General features: G+C 42.9%; 1 protein-coding gene across 1 annotated transcript in view; it reads left to right on the forward strand.

Moving 5' to 3' along the window:
- Positions 1-22,507, forward strand: part of LOC131968168 (plexin-A1-like) — a 213,803-nt gene that overhangs the window by 79,015 nt on the left and 112,281 nt on the right. Inside the window, exon 4 of the mRNA XM_059328924.1 lies at positions 16,843-16,983. Within this exon, the coding sequence (XP_059184907.1) occupies positions 16,843-16,983 (141 nt within the window). The remainder of the gene's footprint in view (positions 1-16,842; positions 16,984-22,507) is intronic.

Raw genomic sequence — 22,507 nt, forward strand, 5'->3', positions numbered from 1 at the left:
GAGAGAGAGAGAGAGAGAGAGAGAGAGAGAGAGAGAGAGAGAGACAATAAAGAGCACTTCTATAAAAAGCAATCTTGTGACAGTCCAGTGCGCTCAGCTGACTGTCTGGAAACTTTGCCGTGCTTTCTTCTCCTCTCGCCTATTTTGGTCCAGGGGGAAGCCTTCTCACTAGTTTAGCATTTTCCGTGAATGTGTCAAAGAGGTGGTACGACTCTGATTTTCACTTTTTAGAAAAAAAACCCCACAAGTATTGATTTTAACTTGATTTTAAACCCTGTGCCCTGCAGGAGGAGACTGAGAGAGACGGTTAGGAAGCATACTGAAGAGGAAGAGGAAGAGGAGATTTAATGCTCAGTGACATGTGTCAGAGGCTGCTTTGTCAGGGACACGCACACATAAACAAACACAGACACTATAGGCATTTCCTTAGATGCTGATGGTGGCGCACAGTATCCTGATGCCTGTGCCGTTTCTTATCAAGTGATGCTGCTACACTGCCATCACTCTGTGTTTGTGTGTGTTGGAATATTTAGTTTTGACTTCACTTTAACCAGTAAAGTGAGGATTTTGCAGCCTCTGTGTGGTTGAAAAGAGGCAGAGGGGAAAAACTTAGAGAGTTGGATTGGATTTTTGCATTAGTTGGAGCCATTCCTTCAGATTGTACAATGCTGATTGCATGCAAATGTGCAATCAGGGCTCGGTTTCGGGCCTCAATACTTTTAAGGTATTGACCAAAAAACCCAGGATCCTACCCAGAACTTGTGCTTAATGTTATAAAACCCATTTGTGCACCAGAGTCCACATTCATGAGTATGTTCCCCATCACCTTCTGCTTTTGGTTTGTTTTTTCTCAGACTTCTGAAGACACTGATGAGACAGACAGACTTGCTAGTCGGAGAAGAAAACAGCCTTGTGCACAGATTTATCTTTCACGTCACTTCTTTCTCCTTTTCTGTTCCTGGCAAGACTCAAATGGTGTCCCAACCTCCTTCCTGATAATAAGTGACTAATAGTCAGTGTCTTTGTCTCCCTTCTCTCTCATCTGTTCTTGTTTTCTTTCTATCATTCTTCTCTTCTGTTTTTCTTTAAATCTCTCCCTTCCTTTCTTTGCCCTCTCTCCATACCTCCTCCTTGTCCTTCCTTGCTGACACTGAGGAATGAGAGTTGACCCAGCTGGCCACCACTTCAGACAAACTCTGTTCTCTCTTTCTCCCTGTGTTTGTCTTTGTCTCTGTCTCACTCTAAAAGACAAACCATGCACACACATTATCTGTTAGTAATTGTCAGCCAGCAGCCTCTGATTTAAAAAAAGGTCCCACACTAATCATTCAGCTTTTCTTGACTTTTCTCCTCCATCATTCCTCCTTTTATCCTTACTTGGTCTCTTTCCTTCTGTCCTTTTTTTCCAGCACTGTCCTTTCCTCAGTTTATACTCTGAGCCTGTGGGACTGCTCAAAGTTCAGCTCTTTCAACACATTACAGCATAACATTGTAGTTGTGGTTTTGTGCTCTGTAAATCATGTAAACACAGTTTCTCCATCTGGGAAACAAGCACCATCTAAAACAAAAGTCTCATGAAAACTTACAAAAGTTTGCAAACAATCACTTCCTGGTTTTGCTGGTAATGTCCCTGTTGATTTGGATGTTGCCACACTTGCTAATTGTACGACTGCTGCACAGAACTGGATGAACCCACAGAAACATAAAGCCCGTCGATTACAGCTTCTAATTGTCATAATTTGGCAGGAATGTGGTTGAACGTGGGTGGGCCGTATCATCTGGATAGCTTTGGGTGTCAACCAAACGCACCCCCACCTCCTCCCCAGAGACTACAGCCATTGGTCGGGCCCCATTGTGTTACTGTGGCTACGGGCCAAACCAGAGGCGGGGCATCTGTCCTCCACCTGGTCGCACCAGCTGCTCAGGCACTGCAATGGCATGCCTCGAGTGTGTGTGTGTGTGTGTGTGTGTGTTCGCCAGCTTCAGTGTAGGCAGAGAGTGGCATATATATGTGCAGAGGAGTGTATTCCTGTGTGTTTGTGCATACTGTACACAACCATAGTCTATCTCTATCTGCGCTCTCTCTGACCCCGCGGTTACATAAGGCAGTGTAAAGTGGCCTCGAGTTGAACAGAGATATTAATAGATGTTATTTGAGTGCAGCACGCCAAACTTGCAGCCCACATATAGAAGCATAAGATGCGTCTACCCATCTGGGCCTAGAGGCTGGAAAGCTGTAGCCACTATCTGCTTCAGCGTAGCCGCAGCCGCTTTACATCAGCTAAAATGCAGTGGGTGAATGATTTATCACCCGGCTCCACTCGCTGGCAGTGGGACAGCATCCGCTTCCTGGTTTTGTTTATTCATCTCCACTTATTGGCCGGGAGACAAGAAATAATTTTACACCGTTATCGATCTCCCTCAATAGTTGCCCTTCCTGTGAACAGGTGCTACAGTAAGGGATACCTTGGAGCCAACTTCCTAGATGGGACAAACTTTCATCTACTCCTCCCCTCTGTAGTAGAGATTGCCCAGGTGTGGACAGGTGTGTTAAAGGAGAAGAACAAACCAAATTTTAGTGTATGTACACTGCACTGTTGTGTCAGCAGGAGGGGTGAGTTTGGGATCAAGATGAAGTTCTGAACAACGGCAGGGACAGAAAGTGTTGGGAACTTATAGACTCTCCTTACACACCACTCTGTGTTTTACATTACAGTTGTACATCTGGTATTCAACACACACCAGGAAACGTGTCTACCTCATAGACTGTATAAAATATGGACGTAGTCTCTGTGACATCACCCATAGGTTAATGAAGAGTCAAAATTAAACTCAATGTGGTGGCTCTAGCGGTCATCATTTTGGCATTGCCCTTACGCCAGGCCGTGCCCTGATTAAACATAACTTTACGGCCTTTATTATATTTAAACGGGTGAGTTGTTTCACAAAATCCCCCCCTCACTGTTGTCATGGATGGAGAAATGAACTGTACGGACCAAAGCTGCTTTTTGTTTCAGGCTGTAAATGTGTTTATTTCTTCTGTAAAGTTGGGTATTTTCACATGGGGTCTATGGGGATTGACTCGCTTTTGGAGGCAGCTTCAAGTGGCCATTGGAGGAACTGCAGTTTTTAGCACTTTTGTTTTGGCCTTATCTTTTACCCCTAGAGGTTGCTGCTTGGTCTACCTTCGTGTTATTGTAAATGCAATATTTTGTGGTCAGGGTTAGGGTCGGGGTTTCTTCTAAATCTATTTTTTATCTATATAAATCTATTGTATCACTGTAAACTCAAAGCTTATGAACACATTTCATGTTGTTTTCAGTTTCAGCTTTGCACCTATGAATAACTCCCCCTAAAAAAAAAATAGGGAAGTTCGGACATTGAGCAATAACATTGTTTCCAGCATTACAAAATAGAGGCGGCTGGGGTTAAAGAAATGTCAAAAATATTTTTGTTGTCATTTAATGAGAAATATCACGACTATAAGGGATTTAAACAGAATCTGGGACTAGGTCATGTCTCTGAGCGCGCGTGCACATGTGCCTGCACACATGGCTGGCAGCCTGGCACATCTGCTAAATGTCACCATGTATACTCCACAGCTGTCCCTTTCCTCCCACACACACACACACACACACACACACACACACACACACACGGGTATAAATGGTGTGAAGTGTTTTGTGTATTTTAATAGGGTCCAGTTGTATGTGTGGTCTCTTATGCCCCGCTTTCTGTGTGAAAGACTGTAGCAGCTCAGTCTCTCTTTCTCATCTTTCAGTTGTTTAATTGTTTCACTTCATATTGTACTGGGCTTCACTCCTTTACACTTTCTCTCCCTCTGTTTAACTCTCTCTCTCTTTCTCACAGACACACACACACACACACACACGCAGTTATATTTCCTCCCTCTCTCTGTTCAGTCCAGTCTTTTGGCTCTTAAATCAGCCATGCTCGTTGTATTTGGTCTGCAGCAGCCAAGACCGTCCCTGTGGACCATTACAGCACACCAGGAGAGTGGAACGAGCGGACACGGAGGAAGAGAGAGGGAGAGAAATGGGAACTGAGCTGAGAGATTGAGTGAGATACAAAAATGTAAAGAGGAGAAGAATGCTGAATGAACAACACAGAGATGAAACGGCAGAAGAAAAAGCGTTGAAAGAGTTCCGGGGAGGCGTGAAAAGCCACACCGCTCCAACTCCCATTTGTGTTCCTGTCGGTGGCAGCCTTCCCAGTTCTCCTTTTTCTCTCCTCTTCAGCTTCAGAGGTGGATTCCCCGAACCAGGCCCAAAACCCAAGCCAGGGACTTTCCTATGGCTCCTCCCCAAAAAAAGAGTTAGCAATCTGGGCGAAAAAATTGGATGTCCTCACCTGGGGATGCAGGAAGTAGGGGGTTGAAAGCTGAGGAGAGGAAAAAGGTTATATTTTGTCTCGCCATACTGCAGGGTTTGGCTTTTGGTTTCAGACAGAAACTAACTGTCGGTTGGGCGGAGAAGAAAACAGGGCGACTTCCACTGAAGGAAGTAAAAGGAATGTTTCATTACACTAGTTATTGAGTGCATATGTGCATACAAAACGCCAAACTCTGCTTAAAACATGTTGTTAATGAACACAATATGCGTTTCTTTGTTGATTTCTGATTTTTTTTACAAAGTTGCACAGAAATGAACCTCCTTCAGTTCACTCTCAGTCATGTACAGTTGATACCTGGGCATATTTTTAGTTTTTTTTTAAAAACAGTCCACCCCCTCTCACTGTCCAGATTGAGTACATCAATAACTTAAACTTCATCCATCAGTGCATCTCTCTCCTCAATTCTCAGCAGAAGGCATTATATTTAGCCTCATGCCAAGAAAAACACAGTTCTGCCTCCTGGGCAAACACAAATAGAGTCCAGCCGTGTTAAACTAACAGCTGAAACCTCTACAGACCTACAGATCACATACTACATCACCATTAAACTCAAAAGCACATATTTTGGTGTTTTTAATTCAAACCCAAAGTTCATTTTCCCCACATTTCCCCCTTCCTGACACTAGCCTGTAATGTGGAACTGACACAGCATACACAAACACACACACACACACACACACACACACACACACACACACACACACACACAAAAGTCTAGTCTAATCCACCAACACACTCCATGCGTCGAGGAAGGGGCAACAGGGAAGACATTGGCATAGCAACCTCATAACAATCAGTGCAGGGAGGTGTGGAGGAAGATAGTTTGTATGTGTGTATACAGGCGTTTTAACACATACAGAGGTATTAACACACACACACACACACACACACACACACACACACACACACACACACACACAAAACAGTTGGTGAGGCAGTAGAGGGCTGTAAGGAGGGGCAGGATTAGGGCAGTCATGGCAGGAATGTGCTTCATCCTGTCTTCTACAGAAACCAGGAGCGCACACAAACACACACACACACACACACACACACACACACACACACACACACACACACACACACACACACTAAAAAAGCTACCCAATATCCTATACCTTTGCCCGCCCTTTTGACCTACTTCCACAGTGTGTCGAGACACTGAAAGAGACACTGAACGAGAGTTTGGTGAAATGGCCAAACTATCACAGCATGATCCCTACTGACATCTTATGAATTAGAATAATTAATATAGTGCTGAAATAAATAGTCGATTAATGAGCTAATCCTTTACAGGCTTGGCTAAATCAACTTAATAAACTGTCTTGATGTGCTGACCTTTGAGAGAACAGTAAGCCAGAGAGTGCAAAAATGGGGGGATCTATTGGAGGTTATTAGCTGTTTGGCTCCTACCACTTTAATTCAACCCTCCTCCATCGGAGTAAAAACTGCTCCACTAAAAGGGCAATGGTTTGCAGTCTGTAATGATGTAGGAGTCGATGGTATGAATACGTCTTTTTAATAAGCCGTGCAAACTCATTGACCCGTTTACGAGGAGCTAACGAGCTTGCTAACTGGACAGTTTGCTCTAATTAACTAACATTTAGCAAGTTTTGTCGGGCATTTTTTCCTCCACAAAAACACTTGGTGGAAAAAAATAATATGCAATCCTGAGGATGAAAGGGACAAGAAAAGAGTTTGGTACAGAAGTAATAGAAAGAAGCTCGGACAGCTATTGAGATTGACTGTGATGTTCCTAGCTCGTTAGCCGTTAGCTTCCCAGCTAAGAGACTTTTTTTAAAACTGTTGGTACAAAAATACAAGACATCAATTTGAGCTCTGGTAAACTGTAATGGCAATTTCTTTTACTCTTTCTTCACAATTTATTGAGTAAAAAAGAAGGAAAACAAAAATAAAGACCAAGAAAAGGAAGAAGGTATGGTAGAAAGTGGGTGGAGCAGTCCGTCTTACTGGAACACTAAACTTTCAGGACCGTGTTGTGTATAGCGTCCCATGCAAGCACACTGCCACTCACTGATTGAACACACACACACAAGGCCAACCACTGCTGTAAATCCCTCTAAACCACGCTATAAAAGCTCATTTTAAACACCATCTGCATTCCTCCTTCTTTGCAACTGCCAGCCATTATTTGTGTGTGTGTGTTCTGTCATTACTTTCCCCTCCTAAACGTCCTCTTACTTAAGCCACCAAGCTTCCTATTGTTACCAGCAACCTTATTCTTCATTTAAAACATCTTCTGTGTCACTGAATGACGACGTTGTGGTTTGCCGGTTTCTGCGCTCATCTTGACTTTGTTTACGTCAACTTCTCTCTTTCTGTTCTCTCTCAACGTTTCCTTTTCTGTCCCGGGTGTTTGTGGTGAGTGTGAGAGCTGAGTAAGGTTTTCTTTTGACTTTTTTTTTCTGCTTGTGTTTTGGAAAGACAAGAAGAGGAAAAAATATGAGGATTAAGGGGTGAAGGAAAGTGTCGAAACAGAAATAAAGAGGAGAGGAATTTAGTTGAAAGTGGGGGGGGGGGAAGCAGCTTTGGGATGAGGTGAAATAAAATGAACAGAGGAGACGATGGAGAGACGAAAGAGGCGGAGGAGAGGCATGCATTTGTGGCCAGGAATGGTTTGGCACACATTACGCTGAGGTGTGGTTTTGGCCTGGCTCCCATTAGCCTCTTGTGTTACATCTATTACAAACATCTGCACACTCACGCACACACCCACACACACACACTCTTACATGACGGCACAGTCAAAACAGACCCACATCTTAACCACCATAGAATTCCTCCGCCATAATTCTGGTCCTTCCCAAGAAAGATGGAAATCACTCATCTCTCCCTCTCTCCTTCTCTCTCTCTCCCTAAAAGATGCTATTAGAGGCACCAGTGGCCATGTAATCACTTTGGCTCTCCCACAGGAAGACACACACACACACACACACACACACACACACACACACACACACACACATACACACACACACCTACCTTGGTAATTACAGCTGAAGATTAGGTCCCATTCGCTGTAATCCTTGTGAATGGCTGATCTAGTCACTAAATGGTGGGTCAAGCAGTGCCGCATAGTGTCACATCAGGAGTGGGAGTGTGTTTATGTTCTTCATTTCTCCAAGCTATTAATTGATGCCTTTTTAATGTGACTGATTTAGATTAACTTCCGTGCACACAATTGCACACTCGCATGAATTCACCGCACGCAAGCATTCTGCTACACATGCAAATTGATGGACTATTATCACACACTTTGTATGCACACACACTTTTCTCTCACACAAACACGAGCCCCCCACCCCCACTCCTACACAAACACTCCCCAGTCAATCTTTTCCTGTGTTTGTGTGTGCTCCACTTCTCTCTTCAAAGCCACATACACACTCCACAGATGATAGCATCTGTCCCCCCCTCATTGCATTTAGCACTCTCTCCAATCTTTGTTTAGTTTCCCACCTTCCTGTTTCTGATAAAGGCTAGCAGCTTGTTAGCATAGCACTCACTTTTTCTCACTTGAAGGGTCCAAACATGCTTGTGTCACTGTGGGAATCATGTCATGCCAGGTTACAATTCTTCCGTGCAAGCATCCATAGCCGTATAAATATTAAATCTAGTCTTTAAGTGTATGCACGTTATGTCTTTAACATAAATATCCTCTCAGCAGTCTTTGATGTAAATGTGTAATATTGTCTCGGTTGAGATATCCCATAAGGGATTTGTGTTGCGCCTCAATGTAAGAGGAGGTCTTTTCTCATTTGAATGGCGACACTAAAAAGGCATTCAATTGGAAAGCTCTATCTTCGAGTCTCATCTTATTGTATATGATAATGTTGTGGTGCAATTTCTTCCCCCGTTTGCAAGACAGCTGATAAAATCAGTCATAGTAAAGCACCTCTCCCGATGCAGTGCTTTTCACACCCGCAGCCCCGTGTGTGTGTGTGTGTGTGTGTATGTGTGCGTAACTCCATGCAGATGATTGAGTTAGCGTGATTTAGTGATGGTCGGAAGATGAAATGCCGCCGCTGCACCGTGTCTAGCGACTCGCTACGCACACTTATCTAAAGACTGCAAGCTAAAGGCATTTAATTTGGAGGGTAGGAGGAGGGAGGAAGGAAAAGGTAGAGAGGAGGGATGGGGAATAAGGTGAATACACTGAAGATGAATGGGAGAAAAGGAGGGAAATGCATTGCAGTGGAAGTGCAAGACATGGGTAGAGATAGAGGGATAGAGCAATGACAAGGTCTTTTCATTTCAGCAAGCGTGAGGATTTAAAGGCCTTAACAGTGATAAATAGGTTTAATTTGCTGTTAAAGCAGCTCAATTTCTTTCACTGTGTTTACACTAAATTGTATGCATGCATGTGCGCTTGAAGAATCATAACACATGTGGCTGCGGCCTTTGTTCCTTTTCTCCCCTTTTTGTTTTTTGTCTTGCCTCTTCTTCCTCCACAGCCTGTTGTAGATGTGTGTGTGCACGTGTGTGTGTGTGTGTGTGAGTATGTGACCTTTTGTAAGCTCTGCTGGTGAAAGGCCACATGCTCACACATGAATAACCATGGTGTAGACATGTGGGTGAATACCAAAGCCAGTCAATAAGAGTTGGCATAGCAAGTAACCCGATATGACAGAACACACCGGATTACAAAGCCTCATATTTGAACTCATTGATGAGCGCTTGATGTGAGCTTCAGGATCTTTGATTGTAACTTTAAATAATACTGTGTTATAAGATGACTAAAGTGCTCATGAAATTACATCCTGACAAGCAAATCTCAACTCGCCTCATAACAGGATTTTTGAATACAGCAGTCAGAGCTTATCTTGTGTAGAAACATTAGAAAGATAAAAATAGATGACTTTTAGAGAATTGTCTTTTAATGGAGCCATGATAATGATATATGAGTGCTTGGGAACCCATTATTCCTTTTACTTCCAAGTACAGGCGACTTGAAGGTGTGTGCATTAGTGTCAGTGGTGTGTGGTGGTGTCTGGAAGAATTATCACAGAGCTGTGTGAGTAGAGGATTTTTTTTCCACGTGAGGTACTTATCCGTAGTTCTAGATGTATTGCATACACTAGACTGTGTGGAGAAGTTTGGAGAAAACTGAAGAGAGTATAGATGAATACAAAATCTTTAGTTCTCTGTCAGAAAGTGCTTTCACATTGCAAGGTGAAGTAGTGAAAAACTTTAAGAAATACACTGACTCTGGATAAGAACCTTATAAAACCCCAAAACCTATCCCTTTAACCCATTGAAGCCTGGAAAGCGGATAAGTCGTTTTGTAGTATTTGTATAAGCTCTCAAATACTTTTAGAGGCTGAAAAATCTATTATTTAGTAGAAGCGTTGACACTTCTGTTGAATTTCCAGAAAAACTTCAGGTTTTAGGGGCTTATTTTAAAATCGCCCAGAGGTTTTACAGGCATTTCAGGCCTCAATGGGTTAAGAAGCAATGGCTTCTTACCATGGCAGGGCTTCCTGCTGTGCACCACTCAAAAAAACCAAAACAAATATTGTCAATTTTTCACGCCAATAAAGCCCTTTGAAATTAAAATAAAAGACAGCAAAATTCATGACTGCATCTGCTCTCCTTCCCAGACCTTAAAATAACCCGCTCCAGACACACACTGTGTTTTGATAGCAGCCACACTGACATTCCTCTGACTGTGTGTGTGTGTGTGTATATATGTGTTTGAGTGCACGCCTCCTCCATCATTGTCAACATAGCTCTTTGTCTGTCTCTGTGGTGTTGAAGGAAAGGCTGTCTGACCCACATATGGTATAGGTTTGCACTGAGCTCTTCTATGTTTTGGCTGTATATAGTGCGTGTGCGTGTGTGTGTGTGTGTGCGTGTGTGTGTGTGTGTGTGTGTGTGTGTGTGATGGTTGGGGGATTTGTCCCATAGATGTATCTGGACAATCACTCACTCATGTGTGATGCTCCATCTGCTCCCAGCTTCTAACTCACTCAGACTCACACACACACAACCTTGGACTGATGGGACCTATGGGTCTCGTTTTACTAGATACAACAAATAATTGCTAGATAAAACAAATTATGTACTTGCATGTGTGTGTATTTAAGAGTACAGGCTCAAGTGCTCGGTGCTAGAGTCCTTTGAATTTCTACCAGGAAGTGATAGGGAAAATGTATGTTTTCTGATGCTTCTAATGGCAACATCTTGCCGTTCCAAGAACAATTGATGGATTTGTTTTGTGTCTTGCTGCGCTCAAGTTCTGCCAAGCTCACCGTGCGATAGGAAGTGAGTGATTTTAGCTCTTTATCTGAACGCCCTGCTGCAGATAGAAAACACAGCTTAAAGAGGAACACAGAGGATATGGGAGGCGTTTACATGGCGCTGTCATTAGGTAGTCTCTACTGAGCCCAGTATGATGCGTGTGACTGAATGTGTCCCCAACACAGTAACACTGTAGGGTGTCTGTGAGGTCAGGGTTAAAGGGATAGTTCATATTTTTTGGAACTGAGGTTGTATGAGGTGCTTATCCACAGTCAGTGTTTTACAGTTGATGGGGGTCGGCATGTCCCAAGTTTGGAGAAGTAAGCAGTACTGACAATGAAGCTAAGCATTGCAAAGCTCTGGACAGGGGAGAAAAGAATATTTATAGTATAATATATATTTATAATAGAATATTTTCATTGCTTTACTTTGCTGTCAGACAGCTCTGTTTAAGTTTACACGGGTGAAACTGAAGCCGTTGTTGATGTTCTCTATAAATCCACCAGACTCCTTTGACAAAAATAGTAATTTTACCTCACAGAAGACGGAATTGGCTGGTCTACTGCTGCTGCAATCTCTTAGTTTGTGTTAGTGTGACTAAAGGGTTAGTTGGATTCACCAAAGTCACACAATCACAAACATACCATGATCTTTAACAGCAGAAACTGGAAAACGGGTTTAAACATGAAAATTGGTAGTAGTAACAGTAAGGCCCAGCTCAGTACAGCCAAGTGGTATTACGATACATCAGATCACCCAGGTACTGGAGTCCACTAATACAAAGTATTGTCATGTGTTTCACTCCTTCACCCACTTCATCACTCCTTCCCACAGTCCAGTGACTGGCAGACCTCTCTCCTCTGTTCATGACCCTCTCGCTGCTTTTCTTCATTTCCTTTTGTTCTGGAGAGGTCCACACTGAATTCCCCACTTCAGCAGGGCCTCCTTAACACACATGCACATATACACGGGGGCCCCCCCTCCACATCAAAGTCAGGAATGTGGGGGCCTGCTACCATTATGCATGGGTAGACCTAGTTATGTCAAGTTCACCCTTCTACAGAGGTAGGGTATGTGCTTGTGGATGTGTTTGTGTGTGTGTTATGACATGCTTTTAGTGAGCCAAGTATGCTTTACGTTCACACACATCTCCAAATCTGCTTTGAAATGTCAAAGCCATTACTGCAGCTAGGGCTAATGCTGGTGTGTTATGGCTCTCAGTCAGGCCCGGGAACACCTGGATCATTTCGTTCTGTTCTGTTCCACAAGCTGCTAATTCATTTTCTTTGCGTCTTTGAAGTCCCTCCTTATCTCCTTTTTTCTTTTTTCATATTTTACTTCACATTTTACTTCCCACCTTTCTTTGTGTTTCTTCTTCCCCCCTTCTTGTTCTCTTTCTCCCTTTTTATTAATAGTACATCCGTGCAGCAGAAGACACACAATAGACAATCTCTGTCTCCCTCTACCTCTTTGTCTCTCACTTTCATGTACACAAGCTCCATCAGTTGTCACTTGCGGCTATGACAGGCATCATTCTCATTGACGTGCCACTGTCTTATCGCCCAACTCTCTCACCCTCATACTGCCTGCCTCCCTATCACCAGCTAGCTATCCTGTGTGTCTATCAGAGCTAACCAGGCCTGCCTGGCACAGATAAAACCTGGCATTAGGGGATTTTGGGTGGATCGTTGGGTTTAGGGAGGTGTTAATGCACAAGGAACAGATAAAAAAAAAATGGATGTTGGATGTTGTCGAAAGAGGAGGATGGTAGTTTCAGTGTGCAATGGTGCAGTGTTGATTGTATTTGTTTGACAATCTGTCTTTCTCATACAGGAATTATGCAAGCTTTCTGAATATGAAGAGGCATGTTGCAGACAGGGAAAGTCAGGAATGGTAATAAAATCCCCCGGGATGTTAGGGAATGTTAAAAATGGGCCACTTCACAGGGACGCACTACCAGTTATTGCACGGCATGTTTTACTCATTTACTACATAAGACACCAGATTTTCGGTTGTTTTCAACATTGGAGGGCCACCTCTCTCCAGAGAGCACATTTGTAGTGAAGTTTGTTACTTCATCTCTTTTTGTTTCCAGTTTTGTTGAGCTGGCAAACAACATTAGGAATCCAGGAAGGAATAACAATTGTAGCTTGTGGAAGTAGCAACCTTGAAAAGTCAGTTTCTGAGTTTCACATCAGAGCCATTGAGAGACAAAGACTTGAGTTTTCCCTGCTGTAATCATTCATATGCTTTCCTTTGCTTTCGCTACTCATTATTCTCCACTCTTAAACACTCTGCTCTGTCTTCGTCCTCTCCTCCGTCTCTCAATGCTTCTTCACGTCCTTACTTAAGACATTGCCCCTAATGTGTTTAAAGTCTGTTAATGTTACATTATGCAAGTTGACAAGAGAGTAGAGATGGGCTTTTTCCTGAAAACACAAGCACAGCATCATTCTATGAATCCATCCATCAACCACTTAGTGGAAAGCTAAGCAATACAGAGGACACAATGAGACAGCAGCACAAGTAGCATTGCATTGATTTCTCGACATAGTTCACACACACACACACACACACACACACACACACACACACACCCATACAGTACACGCACATTCACATAGAGCTGTGCATATGTGAACATAAACCGGGAATTTAAACAGATGTTTGCATGTTAATGCACTTCAGGTTCTTGTAGATACATGTGAAAACATACATAAAAATTATGCACAGGCATCCAAGCTGACATGCACACATGCATGATTGTAGACATGTGCTCACTGCTGTAAGAGGCTCTTAACCTTCCTAGATGTACAGCTTCCCACTGTTAACCTGATTATTAGATTCTAGCGCTTGTTTCCCAGGCACAGTAGCTCAGTTTGATTCAATTAGACAAATGTTCCTCATGCATCCATCCATGCATCCATCCATCCATCTGTTCCACTTATATATTCCATAGTCCTTTGTTCTCTCCCTGATTTTCATATTCTCTGGCCAGTCTTGGCTGCCGCACCCATGGAATAAATTGATTTGAGAGGATTTATTACCTGTTGTTTTCACACATCACCCACTCTTCTGTTTTCTCTCTTTATCACCTTTCTCACTCTCAAGACACATTTTTTTTATGTTAGCACTGCATAAGAACATCCTCAGAAAAAGGAAAAAGAAAGGAACAGAATGGAGAATGGAGTGAAACAAAGACATGTGGGAAAAAGTTAGACTCTGTAACCTGTGCAACAACTGCCAAGTGTTTGAGTCCCTGTTTTTTAAAGTGATACTGGAATCAGTCACGAACAAAGTGAGATAAATCACAAAGAGACAGTTGTTTGTACATTTGGGAATTCGCAGACTGGAAGATGCACAGAGAGACAAGCAGATGGGTACAAACAGAAGATAGGAATCCTGACAGAAAGACAGACTTTTGTTCTCTGTATCATTGTGAGTGCAAAACCAGTCTAGGCTGGGACTTTTCATTAGCCAGTGAACTGGACTTGGGTGTCTGGTCCAGAGATAGATGTGGCTGCCAACTGAAATGGCTCTTTTTTGTCTGTGTGTGTGTGTGTGTGTGTGTGAGAGAGAGAGAGAGAGGGGGAGAAAATGATGCTGGGAGCCCAAAAAACAAAAACTATTCGTTCACCTTTGTGTGTGTCAGCCAGCATTTTTCCTCATTCCAGTTCTCTGTGTTGAAAAACTATGTTGCCATGTGTGTTGGTATGTGTGTGTGTGTGTGTGTGTGTGTGTGTGTGTGTGTGTGTGTGTGTGTGTGTGTGTGTGTGTGTGTGTGTGTGTGTGTGTGTGTGTGTGTGTGTGTGTGTGTGTGTGTGTGTGTGTGTGTGTGTGTGTGTGTGTGTGTGTATAGTCATCTAGATGCGAGCCATCCATGAATGAAATGTATCCTTTGTTTACAGGCCCATTATCTAGATAATAACATCCATATTTCCTCTCATCTCCACTACTTCATCACAGCCTTATAAGCTCTTCCTCTCTCTCTATCTCTCTCTCTTTCTTCACACACACACACACACACACACACACACACACACACACACACACACACACACACACACACACAGACAGTGAGAGATAATGGGATTGTTGCCCCTGGTTTCTTTTGGTGAGATTGTAAATAAATTCTTTCATCATAAAGTGTGTGCGCTCAGTGTCCACCTGTGCAAAACTGTTCGCTCGCCTTGTGTGTGTGTGCGCATGTACATATCTATCGAAACACATATTAGTGTATGCATATCTATCATAGTGTGTGTGTGTGTGTGTGTGTGTGTCTGTTTTCATCTTATCATTTTTCATCTATCGGAGTGTGAACCCATTTGTCTGTGTGTATCTGTGTGTGTTCAGTATCATTTTCCAGCTAGTCATTGCCTGCTGTCCCTTCCTTGTCACTGTGGGCTGATAGCAGTGCGAGTCGACAAAGCTCAGTAATGGAGAGCTGATACTTGCCCTCCCCCCCTGTCGCTCTGCGCTTTTCATTTGCTGCCGAGATGACTTTGGCTCACAGCCATCCCCAGCCAGCCAATCTCCTATCTTGTATCTGCACCATTACTTTCCATATCTGGGCAAATTATTCGCCAAAGCTCACAAAGAAAATTTGAGCGTCCGTGCACGTGCGAGTGTGTGTGAATGTGTGCGCGCGCCTGCTTGCTTATGCTGTGATATAAATAGTTCCATTTGTGTGAAGGTGTGTTGGATGATTACATGTTCATTGAAATCCAAAGATTATATCACTGTTATTCTCACTGGGTGTTATACAGGACCACAGTGTTTTCATACATACCTCTTTATGTCATTATTTCAGTCTTAAAAGTGTTTTCATTAGTTCGTCCCAGGTGCTGAATAGAGCAGTTGTAATAACATCATTATCCAGTCAATGCTGTTCCTTTCCATGCATATACACCTGTAATCATTTCTGTGTTCACAATAATCACACTATATTCAATTCAGCTATTAACACAGTCTTTCAATTAAGCCGTTACATGGGTCTGTAAAGCAGGGGCTTTCAACCTTTTTTCTAAGATTTTGATAATTTCATACTCCCTGCCAGTGTAATGATAACCACCTGTTGCTGCTGAAGTAAATGTTGAATAATGCACACAGACTTCAGCTGTGGTTTGGGAGAAAATGTGCAATGTGAGACACGTTTGTTGGATACTGCAAGAGGGATTTGAGATGTGAGAAAATAAAAAATATATTCAGTACTGTACAAAAGTCTTAGGCAGGTGTGAAGAAATGCCTAGAAGAATTGATGCTGGTTTGAAGGCAAAGGGTGGTCACAGCAAATATTCATTTGAATTAGAGTTTCCCTCACTTTGCATTTTGTTTACTGATAAAAAAAATAATTATTAACATATTTATTTTTGAAAGCATTCTTATTTTACAGCATTTTTTCACACCTGCCTAAGACTTTCTCACAGTACTGTATGTCATATGCTTTATTGTGCCTTTTGCTAATATGTGCTGCAAATATAGAGAAAATAAATGTAAATAAAGCACTGAAGGCTATGTTATTGTTGACTATTGACTCCTGATTCGATTTTGATTTTGATAATTGAAATCAAAAAGTAATTGTAATCGATTTTTGATTTAGAATTGAAACTGGGACATCCCTGTATAAAAGTAAACATGCTTTTATTTTTTTCTAACACTGTATTCTGGCTTTTATCAAGCAAAAGGTCTGAAATCATTGACAGCCCCAATTCCAAAAAAAAATTGAAGGCTGAGTAAAATGTAATTAAAAACAGAATGCATCAAATTCAGAATGAGTGTATATATTTACAAAAAACAAAGGTTTCTCCGGTTTGATATGCTGTCTTTGTACTTAACTCAATAGAATGTAGGTTGCAAAGGATTTGTAAATCATTGCATTCTGTTTTAATTACGTCTTTTGGAGTGTCCAAACTTTTTTGTAATCAGGGTTGTACTGTATCTCAAACACGCCTCTAGCATAACCTTGTATGTCTGTGCCTGCAGCTCCTTCAAAGTAAAAGTTTAAAAAAAATGCACAATGCTTAGCTTTACATTGTTTTACATAGGTTTAACATATTTTTTCATTGACAGCAGTTCTTGGTTGGATAATGTGCCTAACCCTTAGTAGTTTTACGAGACATGTACAAGTTTTTGAATCTTGTTCTGACTGCTCTCTTTCATGTTTCTCTGTAGATCTTGGTGAACTCTGTGAGTCCAAACCGTCCAGCGGTGCTCTACGAGAAAGTGACCGTCAGCGAGGAAGGAAGACCCTTACTGCGAGACATGCTGTTCAGCCCAGACCAGCAGCACATCTACACGCTGACTGACAGACAGGTGAGTTCAGTGCACATGAAGAGTTGGACACACATGCATACAAACACTCCACAGAAAGCATCTTTCTCTGCAGCTGTGATGCGGGAACCAAATGACTACATAACGGGTCACATGGAAACTTCAGAATTCTTAATGCGGTGAACACACGCAGTATGTGTGCTTTAATGGCGTCTGTATGAATGTAGGCATCATTAGCCTCAATATCCAGCAGGCTTGAGTACAGCAGTTGCCACAGGTAACAATGCCTTGTTAACACATATGGCTCCAGATACATATTGTATTTGGGTCGACCCACAAGTATTAACACTCACACACTTATGCAATTCTGTTGTAGCGCATATTGCAAACAGTCATTTCCACCACAGCAGTCCGGTACCAACTGTTCAGAGCAGACCTCACCCACATTAACCATTAGTCCCTGTATATCTTAACCCTGTAATTGCACAGCAGCACACTCACACACACACACACACACACACACACACACACACACACCAGCTTCACACATTACCACCATGACGGTTCGCTAATAATCAAGACATTAGACACACACAGACATACAGGGAGTGTTATAGGTCACATGTGGTGTGTGTGTGTGTGTGCGTGCCCGCGGTCATTACCAGCCCCACCGCTGGTGAGGATAGTGTCTACTTTGATGGTGAGTTGGGGGAGGGGGAGGGGGAGGGGGAGGAGGAGGAGAGCGTGTCGCATCTCTGTTGCTCCCCAGGCCCAGCTGCTCCCCTTGTTTTTCTGTCTCATTAGTGTGGTGAGTGAAGGAAGCAGTGATGGAGGGAGGGGGGGAGAAAGGAAAGTGGAGTTGTACATGATGGGAATATGTCTGTATTTAATAGATCTAAAATGGGCTTCGGGAAAAGATTGTCTGATTAAAAGGGTGAGATATGGGTCTGAGGTCTGTTTTGCGAAAGGTGTTTGAGGCTACGCGAGACGATTCTTGAAACCAAAGCCCGGCCATTAAATGAAAACTTCTTTCCCCTTTTCCTCTTTTTTATTTGGTCAGTGGTCCGTGACTGGAGCCGAAGTAATTAAATCGGTAATCTGTGATACGCTCTTTGTATAAAATTAAATAAACGTCTGTTACAGATAAGGGCTGCGTGTTGTTTGAAATTGTTCAGTGTGGGTGCCTGACTTTCGGTAACAATACCAAAAACTAAGTATGTCTCGGTCCATCATTGTTTAATATTGTTGTAACACAAGCAGACATAGAAAAATTGAAATACAATGATCTAAAGTCAGAAAATTAAAGGTCAGGAAATATGTGATTAAAGAATACATAATTAAGAAGTAATTGATGCGTTTGTGATATTTAATTTGGGACTTGGGACGTATTGAGGTGCCATACCCAGGATTTATTATCACTGCTGAAATGTAAAAGGCATCACTTCTGGGACCACATGCACAAAGAAATATGCATACACATACTTTTTGTCAGATGTATAAATCTGTGTGGAAGCATGGGTTTGTTTTATTAATGTAAATTATTGTTGAACTGGGCATACTTTTTGACTCCATCAGTTTGCCGTGAATGGACATAGATACACCCTGAGTTACTGGTCTGTATATTAATACCTGTGTCTGCTCCACAAGACGTTAGGCCTGTCAATGTAAAGGCCGGCAGAGAAGAAGTGCAGTTTTACCAATAGTGTTAGTGATTCCATTCAGGATTAAGAGTTGCTATATAAGGTTTTTTAGTAAATGTGATTAAAATAGCTAAAATATTTCCTTAAACAATTCATTCATTTATCCTAATTACCGCTACAGTCGATAAGGTTTTTTGCCAGACTCACCTCAGCTCCGAGGTCAGTGAGATGCTTTTAAATTTGTCATTTTCATTAACACTTTATGGGCTTTTGGCCAATACACTGAAACTATGTCCAAGCCCTCAGCACACGTCACCTTCTTAAATTAGCAGAGAGGTTTAAGGTGCCACTGGTATATTTTATGATGCATTGTGAGCTCTGAGGATTGCTCATGTGGTGCACACTGTAGATTTCAGGCACACAGTAACCAATTTGTGGAGACGAGGGTGGAGGTGTACACAGCTGGTGATACTTTTTGTGTGCAAGTGTCTTTGTGACTTGGTGGCCTGTTCCACTTTATCTTGGCAGCTAGAGCAGCTAAGGGCATGAGGGACACACACGCACACAGACATTTTTACTTAAAGACACAAGTACAAGACAAGAACATACGCTCAGGCTCACACACTTCATGTACACACACACAAACCCATACAACCCTCCACTCAAGGATGTTCTGTCTCCTTCCACCTCCCATCATGCCCTTTTCTTCAGAACTCCCCCCATCATGTTCACACACAAACTCTCTCTCACACACATATACCTTCATCTCGATGTGTGTTTGATCCCCACTAATGGTTAGCAGGCTCGGGTTAAGCAAAACGGGCGGCTGCGGTTGCCAGACCTCCTAGCTAAACCCCCTTTCCAGCACTAATGACTAGAGGGGGCAATTCCCCTCTCTCGTCCTCCGTCCTACCCTCATCTTTATCCCTTTGCCCTCCATCTATCCCGCAATGCTCCCCCCATCCCTACTTTTATAAATCCATGCCTCAGCTGCCACACACACCCACATACACACTCTCCCATGTTTCCATCTAAGCCCAAATTGAGTCCTCCCCTCTCAACTGCCTTCCACTGATCCCATTCCCATGTTTTTAATGATCTCTCACTATCGCTGCTGCGTCCCTCTTTTCACCGCTCTCTCTCTCTCTCTCACACACACACACACACACACAAATACGTTCTTGGTCTGTTTCTTAAAGGAGGCAGAGGTGGAAAATTGGGGAATTGATGGTAGTGGGAGGCTGGTTTTGAGATGGTGCAGGGTGCTACTGTACTACAAGCACACACAGAAACACACACAGAAACACACTAGTAAGCTTCCATGAGGAATGCAACCATGCTCCCTTTTCCCCATTTTCTAATGAAATAGATACACACAGCCCTGATATCTCAACCTCTACCCGTGTGTGTGTGTGTGTGTGTGTGTGTGTGTGTGTGTGTGTGTGTGTGTGTGTGTGTGTGTGTGTGTGTGTGTGTGTGTGTGTGTGTGTGTGTGTGTGTGTGTGTGTGTGTGTGTGTGTGTGTGTGTGTGTGTGTGTGTGTGTGTGTGTGTGTGTGTGTGTGTGTGTGTGTGTGTGTGTGTGTTGCCTGCGGGGGTTCCTCAGACAAGCCAAGCACATTAAGGTGTCACTGGACATATCCACTGATGCGTAGCCCACGACGAGTCCTCCCATCCCTCGCCCCCATCCTCTCTCACACACACACACACACTATCACACACAAATGAAGGCCCGGGCGGTGAGTCAGAGTTAGGGGCGAGGCCCAGTGATTTATGACTCGCTCGGTTCCAGCTATATTCATCACTGTCATTATTATCAATGGAGGATATGACAGCAGGAGAGGACGGCCTGCTGTGTGTGTGTGTTTACATGCGTGTGTGTGTGCGCGCTCCTGTTTGATGAGACAGTGTGTTATTACAGGAAATTTGAATCATTTTACTTTTGACTGCAGCTGATGTTGTGTATGTTTGTCTGTTATTGTGTGCTTTTTGTATGCGTTTGTGTGAGAAAACGTATAAAGGTCTGCTGCACCGGCTTTTTTTAGAAATCTTGACATTATCGATAAGCATCCTTTCACTCATCCCCCAAGCTGTATACACGAACACGCACACATGCACACAAACTGCCTTAGTGATATTTCAAAACTGTTATTTTTGGTGTTAATGAGGAAATTCTTGCTTTAAGTGGTGATTGTTCGCTCAAGTTGCTTTTTTTTCCCCACAAAAATCTGTGAAAAGCTTCAGTAAGTACAGTGTCACCCTTTGACTCAACTCTAACTTTTTGAAGCATCTTTCTTCAGCGCAAAAACTGCCACTGTGGGAAATCATTGCACAGTGTCTTGGCTCAGTCAAGGCTTTCCATCATCAAATAATTTCCCTTTTCTGTTTCATCGCCAAAAAAAAAGGTGGCGAGCTCTGGCTGAATTTGATGCCACATCTGCCATTCTCGCCGTTATTGTACACGTACTCAGCCTCACAGTGTCACACACACACGGATACATCCTTGTGTCTTTGATGGCAGCCATGCATATGATAGCGGCAGTGCGGTGCTGGCTAATTGCTGAAAGTATGAATATTCATTCCCTCCGGTGTGGGACTGTGTTTGGAGTGAGTGCGGGTGTCCTGGAAACAGACAAGAAGGACTTGGAGGGCTTGATAAAGTGGAGGGAAATTATGTATTATGTGTATGCATGAGACAACCCTTGTTCAAGTGTCAAGTCTATGTGTGTTTGTGTGCATGTGTGCATGTGTGTGTGAGCACCTAAAAGGATGTATGTCTCAATCGCATTTTGTAATAGCCATGGTTCATGTGCTCGTGCATTGACTCAACCACATCTGCATGTCTTTGAATCTGCCTTTGCACACACAAGCATCATTCAGAATGTATCTGAATTGTATGCGTGTGGGCTAACACTATTGTCTGAACTTCCATTCAGCATCTGAAAGAGATTTCCCCCCCACCAAGACTCTCATCCCTCCGAGGACTCTATATTCATGCACATGCACGTGCACGCACACAAAATTCTTGTGCTATTCACAAGATGTTGGTTTGAGTCCCCACAAAAGCAAACAATGGTTTGCTTTGTGTCGGTGGCTCTCTCAACAAGGCCTCATCAAGTAATATCTTACCCATAGGGTTTCATCAGACATCAATCCTCTGTGTGTGTGTGTGTGTGTGTGTGTGTGTGTGTGTGTGTGTGTGTGTGTGTTGTGTGTGTGGGTGTGTGTGTGTGTGTGTGTGTGTATCTGTTTACATTCACATATTACTGGTTCGCTGCCAATCTCGTTAGCAAACACATTAGCACAGACTGACATCAACACACATAATAAGCAGCTGGTTGTATCAATCAAGAGCGACATTTTAGTGAACTGGATACAGCTAATCAGTCAGTTGTAAGTAGCTCAAAGATTAATTTTCCGTAATTCATCAAACTCTGGCCGACTGAGGAGCTCCCGAAGTTAACAAGTGCATAATGCAGCTTTTCAACATCAGCCGTTGTTGGCTGTCACTTTGTTTTATCATTCAGATCGTACGTGTGGCACACAGTAAATGGGGTTTGAAGAGGAACTTTCTTGCACAGTTTTGTAAATTATTTACTTTCTTCAGTGTAGTTCAGCGACTGATCCCGCTTAGCGTCTGACCTGTTCATTTAGATTTATGAGCACGACTCCAGCTTCATCTTTTTCACTCACTGGTATGACAGTGTAAAGCTTGAATGAGTATTTGCGTGTCCTCCACACACACACACACACACAGACTTTGAGCAAGGAGGTGGTCATTGTTATGTAAATGTTAATAGACCTGGTGCAGCGATGCGAGGACAGGAGTACAGTGACTAGGAGTGCTGGTGTGCGTGGCGGTGTAGCCATGTACGTATATGGCAGTCAATTACAAGAGTGCAAACCATTATAGCACTAACTCAGCACA

Source organism: Centropristis striata, chromosome 3, assembly GCF_030273125.1.
Source record: "Centropristis striata isolate RG_2023a ecotype Rhode Island chromosome 3, C.striata_1.0, whole genome shotgun sequence".
Taxonomy (NCBI): Eukaryota; Metazoa; Chordata; class Actinopteri; order Perciformes; family Serranidae; genus Centropristis; species Centropristis striata.